The sequence below is a fragment of the Cydia fagiglandana genome, chromosome 5 (assembly GCF_963556715.1).
Source record: "Cydia fagiglandana chromosome 5, ilCydFagi1.1, whole genome shotgun sequence".
NCBI lineage: Eukaryota > Metazoa > Arthropoda > Insecta > Lepidoptera > Tortricidae > Cydia > Cydia fagiglandana.
In genome coordinates, this window is record NC_085936.1 from 19753288 (window position 1) to 19770018 (window position 16731).

Sequence of the window (16731 nt, forward strand, 5' to 3'; positions counted from 1 at the left end):
TCCCGTACACTGCGTAAAGCTTCAGACTCTTCTCATATTTATAATATGACGCTGTACCGCGCAAACGGCGTCAACTACAGACCAGCATTTATCTTCAGCTGCCTTTCAACTGAGCTGGAGATGAGCAGAAAAGAGTGATGTGCGTGAAACTTGATAGCATTGGGTGCAAGCCACATCTCTTCTCTGTCCTGCTGGTTTGCAACCAATCCTATTGATCGATTCCTTCACGTCTCCCCTCATCTCCATATCAGTGGAATGGCAGTCTTCATCTTACTTTTCTTGTATTAGGAACATCTTTTAATCCCATCAACGGATGTTTTCTCTAGCCAAAACTTGGCCAAGTGAATGACTGTACATATAATAGACAGTGTCAGTGAACAGTGATCATGGCTATGGACACTATGGCAGTGGAGCTGCCTGACCTGAACACGCTGGCGCCCCAGGTGCCAGTGGAGGAGACTGCTGAGGAAAAGTGAGTATGAGATTAATCACAGTGTATTGTAGCGTGAATTGGAAATTGTGAGTGAGAATAGTTGGTCCAGCAACATACATTGCAAATTACATAGCTTGTTTTAAAGAGAGAATGTTATAGTTCTGCAGAGCAGACCCTAGTCTAGACTCATCATCTAGACTAGACTGCCTACTGCCTAATAGTCGTTTATAATTCAAACCGGTCCAAGGTCAGGCACCGCGAAATCTTAACGATTAGATTCACACGGCTCCTTTGTTTTTCCGAATTTTCCAGCAATGTTGTTTTCGTCGCATCTCGTATTGCGTAAAACGCAATATCGAGCCCTCATCTGACCTGAAAAACGGGCTATTATTTATTCCCGACGTGGTTTCGAGAAATTGGGTAATCTGATGGCCCTGAAAAAGTCGGACACAACTCTCCGCAGACTAGTGTGAGTTTTCCCCAAGCAATTTCAAAAGTACGTTCATTTATGAATATGATCAATGATCATGGATGGACGTAGTTGAAGCAAGATGCTTCCTTTTTTATCCTTATCAACTGGCCGGAAGAAGCACAAATTCAGGAGATATATAGATGCAGGGCAGAGGTCCTATGTCCAGCAGCGAGACACTCAAATTGGCTAGTAAATATTCTTTGAATATTACCCAAGTAACACACAAGCAGGATAATAGAGTAAAATTATCATCTTATTCAAATTAAGATTGCATAAATTTTGTGTATATGCGGTGGAAATTACTAAATTCGGAATAAGAAAATATGTGGGCCTAGTGGGGCCTTTATACCAATAAATGCTGAATAAATTTTGCTTAGTATCGGTTTTGCATATTAAAGCTGAATAATACTTATTTCTTACACAGTTACTCAGACATTATTCAGCTTAAAGCATTTGTGGTTACTAAAAGCTGCATAATAGCAGCATTAGCAGCAATTAGCTGTATATATTCTGTGTTGTATGATTTTAAGCAGACAATATTAAGAAAAATGTGATAGTGGCTACTAAATGCTGAAAAGAAGCGTCGGTGAAGACTTTCAACTGTATAAAAGCGGTTGCAGTTTCTGTTTTAACGCTAGTTTTTGAATAAAGGTGGACGCTATTACTGGAAGCTGTAATAAAATCCACATATTATTTGTTATTCAGTAGCTGCATATATGGGTTACTTATGGCTTTTATTGACATAACGTCTGAATAATAAATACTAAAACAACACTTATACTTAAGTTATAGCGATTTTAGTACACATATACTATATTTTCTTGCTAAAAGCTGCAAAATGAACGCAATGAGAAGCGCTATTCAAACTACTGCTTAGTATCAACAAGTGCGCAGTGGAGAGGGTTCCGTAGCTTTATACACGGTCAACAGTGCTACTTGAGTCTGATTGCTTTGAGCTTGAGCGTGTTTTTATTTTATTTTGAACGCATCAAGAATAAATACACATATTCTTTAATCCAACCATTATTTAAAAAATCGAGGTTTAGTTTTCTTAACAATTCTCTTCGATTAGTTATTTTACACAAGATGCATTGTCCTTTTAATTAGAGATGCACCGGATATCCGGTTACTATCCGGCCACTATTTTACTATCCGGCCGGATACCGGATAGTGACCTTCTATTCGGCCGGATACCGGATAGTAACATTGCATGATTTCGGAGTAAACAAATTGGATTTAAGAAACAGACACGGTCATAATCGTACTTGTTTATTATTTTAAAACAATTTAATCATTCCACTGACTTGCACGTGCACTCATTTTGAACCTAGAAATGAGTCCGCGCGAACGTTTACTAGGAAACAGGTCAAACCTGCAGAATGCGCACCTGAAAAACCGAAATGTAGGTATAGTTCCGCCGGCCGATTATCCGGCGGCCGGATACCGGATATTCGGCAAGTGTCCAGGCCGGATATCCGGTATCCGGCCAAACAACTATCCGTCGCATCTCTACTTTTAATGACGTAAAACAATTGCTAGTTACCATCGTAAACACTGTTAACTGACCATTTTCATACCTTACTGCAACGAGATAAAGTTTACCAATGGCCATTTAAGGTTGTTGTTAGTTGGCAAACAATGTGTCAAATGCTAGTTATTCATATTGTTGCATTAAAAAGTTGTAGACTGGATTGGGTATGAGAAAAATAAAATAATCACCCTCATAGCGAAATCGATTCTCCTGTCGATTTTGAACAGACTGTTTTTAGTTTTCAAGTGGGTCTACTCATACCCATCCCACACTGTACTCGTACTCATACCTAAACAATACTGCCCATATCAAACTATACTTAATTGTACTCATACCCGTGATACCCGCTACTAATATGAATGAATGAATGATATACCCTCACCTTCGCACCTATACCATATTCATATTCATACCATACTCATACTATATACATCTTCGTACTCACGTCGTACATCTTTGCGTTACCTTTACCTACTACATATTTGTCGGAACTGATAACGGAAAAAATAACTGTGTAAACTGCCGTGCCCCCAGATTTATCATATAACTTATATATTATATCGCGTTTATAATATTAATGGGAAGTAGGATTCAATATTGCCCGTGTTACATACCTATAATGTTTTATCATCAAAGTAGTGAGAATCTATGTGGTTTTTACTATTTGTGTATAGAACCCTAATAGGCTTTAAGATTGAGAAAACAATTACTATTATACTGATGTTATTCAAAACGTGTTGTGTTAAGACCATTATTATCTAACATGTTGCTTAGTAACGCGAATAATGTGAATGCTTATTCAGAAATTAGCACAATAATAGCTGTGGCAGCAGCTTATATTCAGCACAGTCGGACGCCATTACGGTTGCTCACTTTCTAACCTCTACAAATATATAGGAATTGAAAATGAACTGAAAAACCCATTTTATTCATTTATAAAACTAGTTTTATCGTAGCATAACTTGTTAAAATACATTTTCTATCACTAAAACATCTAAACACCGCAGAAAAATTACAAATTTAAATGTGGAGTAGTAAATTTTCTATATTTACTTTTGAAACGGTGCATTATTTACGCGGCGCTTTAAAATTTTAAATAAAATGCATATATATATTAACAGTAAAGTCGCATGCGCAATGAAATTGAAGTTATGTAAACATCAAATAAATATATGGGTGATGTCCTCCTTATTTTGTAAGTTTTCACTGCAGAAACTACACTTTGACACGAGTTCACAAATTAAAATGGAAGATAAATCATTGATTTAACACAAATATCTGAATATATTTTCTGTAAAAATGCACTTTGGAACCAAAAGCTTCATAACGTGTGAATAACTGATTCATTGTGTACAAAGCTGGATAACTTTGGTTTAAAAGCGGTATATAAGCTTTTGACAGCCTCTATACAAGTGTTATTCAGCGATTCAATGTGTGGGCACACACTTATATAGCTATTACATTACTGTTATTCAGAAATAAGCGGCGTGGGCACTGCCCACTTTGCGCCCAAACCTTCTGTATAACGTCTGTATTAGCGCCTATTCAGCTGTTATACAGCTACCTTATTCAGCATTAAGTACGGCATGCTCTATTATTCAAACAATATTCAGCTACGTTGTGTTACTTGGGTAAACATAGAACCAAAACCTGTTGTCTGTCCATTTTTTCCTATAAAAGAAATACAGCTGGTAGGTACTAAATATTCGCCTAATTGATCTGTTTTTTTTTGTGCCTATTTCTAGAAATGGAGGCTACTTTTAAAGGTTTACCAGTTAATTGTAGGATAGGATAAAAATAACTGACCCGAACTGAACTGTTACGAAGCCCCTTTGGTCCGGGCGATCAAGTTAGTCCTGAAATTCATTATTGTATGTTCATTCATACTCGTATACGGCAGTGGCGGCGATATACTCGTATAATGCCGCCACTGCCGTATAGTTCCTATACGGCAGTGGCGGCGCGTCAAACATAATATATCCATAGGCAAGCCGGGGCTAATTTGGCTTACATATTTCCTTTACAACTCTGCTCAAACGTCCAAAAACAGGCAAGCCGGTGGGAATCCGCTTTTATGGACGCGCCGCCACTGCTATACGGTCAAGGTCAAGATTAGGCTTAAAACTGAATAAAAATGTAGATGCTAACAAACGACGACGGAGAAAAAAGGAATTAAATGTTTAAAACCTCGTAATATTTTTTACGTCGCAGTTCCGTTTTAAGGATTGTTTTAGAATTCCAAAACGCGGGCGCCGTTTATTTTAAGAACTCATTTGCTACCTACCTACTGCGTATTGGGTACCAAAACATACCTACGTAAATACATGATCTGATGTTATTGTGTGAATTACACACATGTGAATTAAATATATTATAAATTCACATGTGTGCATCATCATCTAAACGTTCCCTGCGATCTTTACGAGAGGGCTTAGCCAAGACGCCAATCGTTTGCGCCGTAGCAAACGAAACGGTAATGTCTCTCTATCACTCTTCTATATAAATACGACAGAGACATTGGAGTTTCGTTTTCTACGACGTAAACGATCGTCATCTTGGCTAGGATGCGTTGCGGTCAATCCCTATCAATCCCTATTGTGTTCACTCCAGCGGCCATCGCTTCGCCGATTCGCATGTTGGTTGCGAATTGCGAATGATTATATTGGTTTTAATCTATTTAAAAATGGTCCTATTACATAGTTGCATTTACTGTAACACCCGCGCGCTTGATATATTGCGCGCGTAAAATTGATATATGTTATAAAACTTTGATGGCCGGGGCTACATTTGCAATGGGAGCAATGTCGTCGAAGAATTCCGATCGTAACATAAAATATAACTTTGGAATAATTGTAAGGAACTATTAAGTATGAACCTGTTCGTATACGACTATACAAAATGTACAACATTTGTATATCTGACGTATTACTTTCAAATTTTATGTGTAGTAGGTGTTTACTTTTAGTTTGTCATAGGTACCAATTTATCGGAACTTTTTAAACGCTGTAGGTATATAAGATAATTTGATATTTATTTTTATGTTTCAAGGGGTCAGTCAGGTCAAGGAAAAAACATAGTGAGGCATGTGAAACCACCTTATGGTGGTTTACTATAATTATTTAAAATGATTAAAATAATCTCTCTTATGTCAATCAAAATATTCTACATTTAAACAAATAGGTCTGATAAATATTTAGGTAACTATACTCAATAATGAAATTGATAATCGCATTATATAAAACCACACATATAATTGAAGAAACAATTTGTTCTCTTACTAAATCCCCCGATTTTTTTATCTCTTGTGCGTCATTGACGCAGGAAGTCGTCCGGAATATCCTGAAATATCAAACGAATATTGCGAATTCCGATTTGGATTTCAATTATAGAACACTTCTGTGACCTTGCGCCGTTTTCTACTTCTATTTTTAATTCGCGACGTAGGCCCATTCATTATTATGCCAGTTAACCTATTTCGAATGTTTCTGGCGTAATAAGATTGGAAACACTGTTCTGAAGGTGTCTTTGATGCGATTTTAAATCCTGTTAAATTGATATTTTGTGGGACACTTGTGAAATCTATGATTATAATTTACATTGCTAGATTTTAACACTTGTCACTTTTATATGTGCTGCCGATATATTTATAACAAGCAAGATATGAAGTTAGAAAATGAAATAAAAAAATACGGTTTAAATGTAGGTCGCACCGTCGCATATGATTATGATAGTTTTGGTTCATAAATAAAATGCAGAAAGTTATTCTTTATAATGTTTGTAGTTTTCTTTAGTTTGCCTAATGTGACGTGAAGTAAAACCACAGAATAATACACAGTACAGTCGCCATCAGATATATCGGAGCAGCCAAGGTACTTAAAAATATCTAAATATGTATTTTAACGTTTTGATAATATAGGCTTTGTCCAGATATTTGTGAACACCTTGACCGCTCCGATATATATCTAATGGCGACTGTACTAAAGTACAGATGATTCTCCCTCGGCTAGGATGGTAAAATTGCATTTTCAACAGCAATTTTAAACAGCAGTTATTAGCAGTAGCAGAAGTAACCACTGCATTAAAAGAAACAATAGGTCGGTGGGTACCTTTTGTTTAACAGATTAGGAGTTTAAGCTCAAGAAATCACCTCAGAAAATTTCAACTATAGCTTAAATTAGTACAAAGTAAAAAGCTGAAACCCGCACGGTATAAACGAAATGATCGTACACTTTTCATTGTTTGAGGCTGAAAAGGGATAAATTTGTTTTAATTTATTATGTCCGCGGCGCAATTCTCACGCGTCACCGACAATAACAATGAAACGGGCATTATCAGTTATAACGTGACTAAACTGAGATCATGTACTTATTATACGTGGCTCTTGTCTTGACGGTTTTTTTACCTCACTTAGTTTTACCTTTAGAGAACAGAAGTTTGGCGGGAGAAACAAACAAGGTGAGGTTTTCACTGCTGGGCAAAGGCCTCCTCTTTCCGCCATTTGGTCCTGTCCAATATGGATCGCCCCGCCTTCTCCGTTTTGGTCTTCCTCTGCCCCGAGATCCATCCTCTGGGATCCAGTCTGTGGCTAGTTTGGCCCAGCGGTCCGGGTGCATTCAGCAGACGTGCGGCGTGCCCAGTCCCACTTCAGCTCGAGGTTTATTATGTGTCCATTTTATTTTAATTTTAAGCGTGGAAATAAATGTGTCATGCTAGCCATCAAACATTATTGCCCCAGACCAAACTACGTATAAAACGTCATTCAACATAATTTTCAAACTTCAAACTTGATTAAAATTAGATTCCCATCGGCTTGCCTTATTTTCTTACAGTTGAGTTTTTCATAAAGAGAAAGTAAGCAAGATCCGGCTTGCATACAAATAATTTCGGCTCCAAGATAAACCAAATAAAGTTTGCTATGAGTTTACGCTCCATCCCTACTGCCTAACATAATAAACTTATAAATAACCTAGTGTTATGTGGTAATTTGAACAGTCTGATGAGTGATGAGATGACGTACGCGGCTGGACATGTGGCTGGTTATGTCGCTCCACATTACCCAGCACTGGGTCAATGCTGCCCGTAAATTAATAATATACTAGTATTATTCCGTAGAAACGTTATGTTTATAAATATAACATGTTTCAAGTTGTACTAGTGCAACCAGTGCTCAGGGCCATCTTAAGCAGGCCACTGACGAGCCTTCCAAATGGATGCCGTCACAAAGGATTCATCCAAATGGACGGCATCCTAATATTAAACATTGTACGTTTTTGACATTCACGGACCGATTTTGGATTGTAGCCACGCTATTTGGACTGTTGGAAGGCTCGTCAGTGGCCACCTTTAGACTATGCTGGGGCTCCTGGAAACATCATAATTTGGGGCCCTTTTGGAAAGTACAGAATGCAAAATTGAACTAACATTTTTCTACTACATATATGACCTTCTATTTATTATGGGTAGTCAAATATACTGTTACTGTCTGATCTTGGGACCCCCTGAGGATAGGGGCCCTGGGTACGGGCCCCGTGTGCCCTTATGGTAAAGACGGTACTGCCATTGCTAGCCACAGGTCATGTTTTATGTCTAAGGTCAGTGCGGCCATTATAGCAACAATAGTCTCTAGTTCTAACATTAATAGTAGAATGACTACCTAATAGCGCTCTGGCTCCAAGGATTCCGTTTCCGTAATATCTTTGGGGTGCGAATTCCGAATCCTTTTTTTTATGACGGAAGCCTAGTTAAGTGTAATTTCTAAGTACCTACACCCAGCCGCAAAATGCCATGACGTTGGCCACTATAAATGAATTCATTCATAATGTGTCCATGCAATTTTGCAGCTCACTGTAGGTACCTATGTTTAATTGGCAGATGTAGGTACAATTAGAATAGGAGCTCTTTGGCAACCGTGACGTAGGTAGTGAGATCTAGCGCAACACCGTGACACTCGCGAGTGAGGTCGCTCTAAGGGCCCTTTGCGCCCCATTTACATTTCGAGTGCTCGTAGACGTAGGCAAGACAGCACTCTTGCTAGAAAGAGTCAACTGAACAGACCAGGGGCTGCCGACTTCTGACGTTTCTGATTCGTCAAAATGTTTTTTCATGCCTCCTTTGAATGATGTCGTAAAAACCAGGAAATATTAAGAGTTTTGTATATGGGCAAACTGTTTGTGCTCGCCTTGATGTTTTGCTAGGGCGCTTGCTTACCTACATAGATTAGCCATCATACAAAACACTCGTCCCTAATGTGTTTATGATCGGCATTAAACCAGATGCTACATACATTACAATATCGAATATATTGGATGTAAATACAGAGTAAAGTAATACAGACTTTTCGCTCCCTAAGTGGGCACTCGGACTTCTGACGTCACAGGGCGGGCGCCGCGCCGCCGGACGACCTACGATGCAATTTTATTGCTAAATAAAACTTCAACCTTATAACGAAACACCCACAGTCGAAACTCGAATAAAGCTAAACTAAATTGCTTTTGTTTTGTGGCGTCACATGTTCTAAATATGGCGCCCGTATTAGAAGCACGTAGAGTTGAATTTAGGAAGACGTAAACAGATGTTCTTTTGTTTTGACGTTGTCGGGAATTGATTTTATTTAATTGAAAAAAGTTCAAGGGGAAACATATGTTTGGCTGCCAAACCATGTTTGAAGCCATATTATATTTGCCAGTACAAATGAGGCATCAGAAAATTACTCAGATCGTATGTATTGCTACTAGGGATGTACCGACTAGTCGCCGACTAGTCGGGAAAGCCGACTATCCGGCCACATTTGTAGTCGGCGATTAGTCGGCGACTAGTCGGCAAAAATGGCCGATTAGTCGGCACTTTATTAGTGAAAGAAAAACGGAAAGAAAGAAACCAACAGTCAATATTTACCATATGTTTTATGTCTATTTTACCAAAATACCTATTCAAGATGTGAAAACTTTTGATCATATAATTGACCGTTTGATCGTTATCGTATGGTGGTGGGCTGGTGTTTTCCTCTACAGGTCGATCTCAACTGATTCTCGTGTAATTTCATGGCCAAGTTCTATACTTAAAGGATTTTATTATAATTCAGTTTTTTTTTTTGTAATGGTGGAGCCATAACCACGGGGAACTATTAATTTTATTGTAAAATTTAGAGACATATAAACAGGCCATGTTGCTCGTAAAGACGCTGACCACAGGGGATAGGTTCTTAACTGGCGACTACGTACGAGTAATAGAGCCTTGGAAATACCTCCTACAAGTTGTACCTGCTCAGGATCGCAAAATAAAAAAAAGACAGAAATTGAACAAGGATTCTTGTGATAGGTCTTTGAACCTGTAGAGAACACCTTTTAGCCAAGCTAATATATGAATAGCGCAACCAAAAGAGCAAACCTATTGTTTTTCACCTGAACTTATACGAAAGTAATGATCTGGCCGACTAGCCGACTAGTCGGCCGACTAATCGGCCATTCGAGCGCCGATTAGTCGGCTAGTCGGCCAAATCAATAGTCGGCACATCACTAATTGCTACACATTCGATCCTACGCAGAATTCATAAAATATGACTCCATATTCAACACCATTTACGACGCTGACATTACTTACGAGTCTTACGACTCGACGTTATGTCTTTGATGATACAATCTGCCACTTAATCATGTTACATTAGATTTACCAAAAATCTCTTCTTTTTAGGGTTCCGTACCCAAAGGGTAAAACGGGACCCTATTACTAAGACTCCGCTGTCCGTCCGTCCGTCCGTCTGTCACCAGGCTGTATCTCACGAACCGTGATAGCTAGACAGTTGAAATTTTCACAGATGATGTATTTCTGTTCCCGCTACTATAGTTCGTTTTTTTTAGCATTAGAAAGAACTTGCAAGAAGGTAAGCGATCTTGAAAGGTCTTTTAATTGAAAAACGCTTTTTAAAAATCTAAAACTATTACTTATGAAAGCAGAAGAATATAAATGATCGTATTACATTCATAATTGTTACATATTTGCCGTAACTTATTTTTAAAATGTGTTTTTCAATTAAAAGACACATCAAGATTGTTTACCTTATTTCTAATGCTAAAAAACACGAACTATACAAATACTACAAATACTAAAAACTACGGAACCCTCGGTGGGCGAGTCCGACTCGCACTTGTCCGGTATTTTTTTATTAAAAATAACTCTTTGTAACATAAAAGTAGACTTGAAATGTCCTTTCTGTTCCTGAAAAAAAAAGGACACTCAGATATCCAATTACTTATACATACATATATTTAATTACAAGTATTACAACAGATTCTAACCTCATGAGGGTTATGTAAGGGGCCCACTGATTAACAGTCCGCCGGACGGAATCGGCCTGTCAGTTGTTCGGAACTGTCAAAATTTTGTTCTAACTGACAGGCCGATACCGTCCGGCGGACTGTTTATCAGTGGGCCCCTTAATATTCTGTGTTTACATTCTGAATATACCAGTTTATAAAGTGCACAAAGACTGCTAAGAACGGTAACAGACTGATATTAAATGGTTCTGGTTCCTGAAGTTTATTAAATACATTTAAGGCGAAAGTCGTGTAAAAAACCTTGGAGGCAGGAAAATATTTTTTTCGGCTTAAACATTAAGGTGCTTTGTTTTTACTGTATCTCTATTTAAAAAAAGAAACTGCAGTTAGCCATTATGAACCATGCAAAAGTTGGAGCATTTTATACACAAAGAAGATTTTACGATTAAATATGCGAGGCAATATAAATAAGGACGGGATGAACGAACCGGATGTACTTTATTATTTGCCAGAATGTTTGCAGTTTCTGGAGAAACTCAATATTTAATCAAAGTTTTGCATATTGCCTTTCTGCGCAGTTTACCAGTCGCGACTATAGAAATATGAGAAGAAATATTTGCAAATAACTTTGGCCAGCTTTTAGTAAATTAAATGGGTTACATTTTAAACCAAGCCATCTATACTTTTGTATCATTTACTAGGATAAATAATAAAGCATTAAGCATAACTTATCACTCTTATCAGTCAGTATACATCATCTGCTGTTAGATCCATCCCAAAGTGTATTAAAGTATTCTTTATATGCTTTTGATCGCGTTATACAAGTAGAGTATATTAGAGTACTATTATAAGTACATGAAGTATGAAGTTAACTTAAATATACTTATCAGTATCAATACTTATGTCAGAATAATCGACTGATGATGTGTCTCAGTTGCGCCCACATCCAAAACCTCAAAACATAATCGATTTTCAAAACCTATTAAAGGAATATATCTGAGCAGAGAGCCAGTAGGACATTTGCGCTTATTTAAAAAAAATGGTTATCCTCAAGCATAACATGAACGGAATAAGAGACCATTGTCATTGTCCATTGATAACCATTTGAATGAATTGGCAAGTTAGCAGCACTTGTTGCTCGGCAGTTGAACGAACGCGCTATATTTACACGCGGCTTGGCACCCGCCCGGCTACGCGCAAATATGGTTCTATTGTGTAACATTGGTAATGATCGCGTAATGTGCCTGACATTGTAGTCTCGTTTGGTAATTGTGGTCTAACTAGATGTTCGGCGGAGGAAAATATTGTAAGGAGGTACCCAATACGAATAGGTATATAGGTACTATAAAGAAAACACTAGTCCCTATACTGCGAGTTTTAAAGGCAAAACAAGTAGACGCTGCCCTCGGCTGGCTAAATAGTGTGTGCTGCCAAATATAGACGATAGACAGTGGAGGAGACCTTAAATGGTTATAGAAGTAAACTAATAGGTAGTCAATAAAACTAAACCAATTTCCAACAACGTTGGATCAAATACCCATGTCAGTTTCTGTCCTAATGATCCCAATTTTTTAACCATTCATTCGGCACACTACCATAACTGTTTCAATTGGTAAAAACTGCCAAAAAACAAGAAACAAATCAGCTCAATTGAACAAACCTTCATAAACAAATGAAACGACATACAAACATGGAAATTCAACTGCAAAAAAATACCGAAGGAGAAACGCATCGCGCGCTGCATTGCTTCCGACAATTCCGACCATAAAGGCATTTTCCCGACACCACGCTTCGCGTTCTTAAGTTTTCCACTGCCTTCAGCACCTACGTCACCATTCTCGTGACCTCATTAGGTACTCTATTTACGTTTCGAAGACAGAAATAACCGTCATTTCACGGGACTGAAATAGAATGCTTTTTAATTTACCATCCTAAGCTCCGGTCAGACGTTAAAGTTTGATAAAGGATCGAATCAATAGCGGCTTTCCACGATATTCTTGATTCGGGATCTGTTAAAGGTGAATGGAGGCCATTCGCACACGTGCCGACAGGGCAGCCTAACATTTCTAATAAAAGAACTCGCATTAACCTGGTAGTAGGGACCTACACGTGCCTACTATTTATTACGTCTGTGAAATAAAGAAAGGCGATCGTCACGTACATTCGCGTAGTAACAAAAGATACATTTTCAGATGTCTTACTGCTATAGACGTGTAATCACCTTTTTGAACTATCCACAATATGGCTTTAACCTGACACATCCATTGACGTATAATATCTAAGGACGGGCTAATGGGGCACTAAAAATGGTACTAGTTCAGAGGTGTTACTCACGAATTCCTGCCAATCGTGCAGTCTAACGCAACTAGTTGCGACCAATAGCGCGCGTAATGCAAACTCGTCAACCAATCTACAGGACAGGCACGGCCTAGTGTAGGAACCATGTATAATCTACTCTTGGTTTATGTTATTCGAGTACCTGCTTATGCCCTATGTTTAATACTTATGCTCTATATCAAATATGTACTGAAATAAAGATTTACTTTACATAATCGCGCGCGTGATGCGAACTCGTCAACCAATCGCGTTGTAGCGGTTTCACGCCCCTGTACTGGCCCCTGTCATGCCTCATTATTATTGCCCGTAAAGCCAGTCCCTAGATATCTATCTATGTCAATGGACACATCACACATTTCTTAAGCCATTTTCTCAGTGAAAAGTCGTCAAATTTGAGAAATCAAAACGAGCTAAGTCGATTTTGAATATCGGGCATTCCACCCACAAATACATCCACCTCATACACGCTTTCAACTGACTAATTGGTTTGCTAAACTAGAACTCGTGTTTACGCAGACACGTGACTATTGATACTAAGTTGCAAAAAGCTGTGAACTAGGTTTACGACATGTTCATAATGATCGATAAGGCATTGACACGAATCTCGACCGTGATGGTAACGAGTTTCATTTCTCGAGACGAGGCACTAATGGGATGCTTCATCACGGTGAAATTTGTGAGGGGGCAGGTAGAGGAGCCTCACAGGGATGATGGGAATGAAAAGGCAGGATCCAGAGCGATGAGGGGTATTTATTATTTAAATAAAAAGGCACCTGTAACAATACAGGTTACGTGTTAACAGATAGGTATGTATAAAAATACTTTCGTAATTCAGAAGGTTAGAAATCAAATAACTTACAATATGTGCCTTGGTGATGATGTAGATATATATCTGGAAGGTGTGCAGGGCCACAAAACGAGCACTATACTGAACTGCACGCACTTATGAATTATTACGTTTACTAATAAAAATCACACTTAAACGGTCGTGTTTAGAAACTTGGGAAGTACAGTCCGTTAGATAAAATGATGTTTATCGATCAAAGTATGTGATCGAACTGAAAATAAAAATCATTGAATGGAATTTGGAATAGGATTTGAATTTCAAAAAGGAATTTAGAATTTGTATGGTGCCAGAAATAGTATGAAGGTCGATAGTGTAACGCTTCGTTACACGCACCGTTACACTACCGGGGTCGCCCTGGAAGGGAAAATCCTGGGGCTTATGGCCAAAGGATTTTTCCGTAATGTAAATATAATGTAATGAATATGGGTATGAGTGATAAATTTAGAAGGTGGGGATGTTATATACAATGTTTATCATACAAGAGAGGCGATTTAAACATGCATACCAAAGGTCATTCATACATCATCTTATAAAATTTTGGTTAATTGTTTAACCAAAATAAGTTTCAATAGAGTACTCCTTTAAGTAGAGGACGTACTCATTAAATCGCTCTCCATTAGTATTAAGGCTTATTAATCAGTAACCACCCGCTGAATATTAATGAATCTAAATATAATATCTACAATAATGTGTACCTACAAAGAGTACGATTGTTGAAATTTATTCAACAAAATAATGCCGTATGGAATGTAGGATTACTACAAAATATCATAAGATAATTCCTTAATGGAATTAATAAATGTACTGTACGGTACGTATGTACCTAAGTACGTAAATATGAACGTTATGTCAAGGGAAGAAATATATAAACAAGTATTGTTCTAACTCTGGTAGAGTTAGCTTTGAATAACGTTATATGAACGTAATATAACGTTATATAAATTAAATAGTATAAATGAACGTATAAATTCGTACTAAGTAGGTATGTACGAAATGTAATGAGTTCGAGATGTATAATGGGGATGAGATATAATTATAAATGTATAACATTATATACAATATTTTACAAGTTAGGAGTTTAGGAGAAAAGTAGCTAAGTTTGAGTCAAATAAGGATCTAAATAAGGAAAAACAGTATATTATTTATTTTAGAATTTTGGGGAGAGGTTTAAGGTCTCTAATATGCCATCGTCCGAGCATTTTGCCGGACATGTCTTGTAGGACATAAACTAAGGGTGATATTTTTTTTAGGATAGAACATTTAATGAACTTGGGTGCAAGTTTAGCAGAATAGTGTTTAGGAGAATTACTAATTGCGTAATTTCGTTTCCAGACGATGTCATTTTCGTTGAATTCGAAATGTTGGTGATGTTTATTATACGATGAAGAATTGGTTTGGTGCGCTCTCCAAAGACGGGCTTGTACTTCGGAGAAGACAGGCTGGAGAAGACCAAGATTATCAGCGTATTCGTCTCTGGGCGCGAATATAATATCATCTGTGAGATCAGATTTATCGTATGCTGATCCACATGTGACTAATTCGCGACCAAATACAAGGAAAGAAGGAGTATAATTTGTTGTTTCATTTACGGAAGTATTAATAGCAAATTGTATCTTATGTAGGTTGATATCCCAATTCCTGTGGTCATCCTGTATGAATGAGGATATTGCTGTGGTAACAACTTTATTATATCTCTCCACGGGATTTGGTTGGGCGCATTTAATTGCGCAATAGTGTATTTTTGGGATCTGATAGGAGTGGAATAAATCCGTTGTCTCTTGACTAACGAATTGAGGACCATGGTCAAGAATTATGGTCTGTGGGATTCCGTACACTAGGAAAACTAGGTTTTCTAGAATATGAACGATTACTGATGACGTAGCACGTTTAATCGCAAAGAGGAGGCAGTATTTTGAAAAACAGCAAGTAATGACAAAGATGAATCTGTTGTGTTTTAGTGTAGTAGGCAAGGGGCCGATCAAATCTATTGAAATGCATTGAAAGGGTCGAGAGCATTGCTTAGGTTTACCCATTAGGCCAAGTTTTAGTTGGGTTTGGTGTTTGCAAGCTAAGCAAGTCTCGCATTTGGCAATAAAATTTGAAATATCTTTGTACATTCCTGGCCAAAAATATTTCAATTTAACTTTATTGTATGTTTTAAATGTTCCGAAATGAGCGCAAGTTGGGGTGGAATGATTTTCTGTGATAATGGGTATTCTGTACTCTAGTGGGATAACTTCTTTCCAATTATACTCAGATTGGAGTAACGAAGGGGTTTTTGAGTATCGGTATAATTTATTATTATGTATTATGTAATCTGGAGTGGTGTTGGGGTTAGAACTGCATTTAGCGTAGATATTATTATACCAGTCGTCATTGGTATTAGAACTATTGTAGTTAATAACGTCTACTGAAGGTAAGCGTGATAAAGCGTCAGGGATTAGATGGTCTTTACCACGTTTATGTTTAATTTCGAAGTTAAATGTAGATAGACGAATACTCCAGCGGGCTAGACGTCCGGTTGGATTATCTAGATGGAGAAACCATTGTAATGCGGAATGGTCTGTGTAGATTGTGAACTTTAAGCCGTTGTCAAGATAGCAACGCCAATGTTCTAGGGCTAGTAAGACACTTAAGAGTTCTCTTTCTGTAATTGAGTAATTTCTTTGGGGACCAGTTAGGGATTTGCTCATATAAGCAATGGGTTTCTCAACGCCATCAAATTCTTGGGTCAGCATGGCACCGATGCCGAAGCTGGATGCATCACAGTGGACTGCGAAGGGTTTTGAGAAGTCTGGGCAAGCAAGAACAGGGGTAGAGACTAGAGCTTCTTTAATG

At 37.9% G+C, this 16731-nt stretch overlaps 1 protein-coding gene across 1 annotated transcript in view; it reads left to right on the plus strand.

Moving 5' to 3' along the window:
• The first annotated feature begins 317 nt into the window (after window positions 1-317).
• Window positions 318-16731, plus strand: part of LOC134664651 (protein GDAP2 homolog) — a 33902-nt gene continuing 17488 nt past the window's right edge. Inside the window, exon 1 of the mRNA XM_063521394.1 lies at window positions 318-472. Within this exon, the coding sequence (XP_063377464.1) occupies window positions 387-472 (86 nt within the window). The 5' untranslated portion in view covers window positions 318-386. The remainder of the gene's footprint in view (window positions 473-16731) is intronic.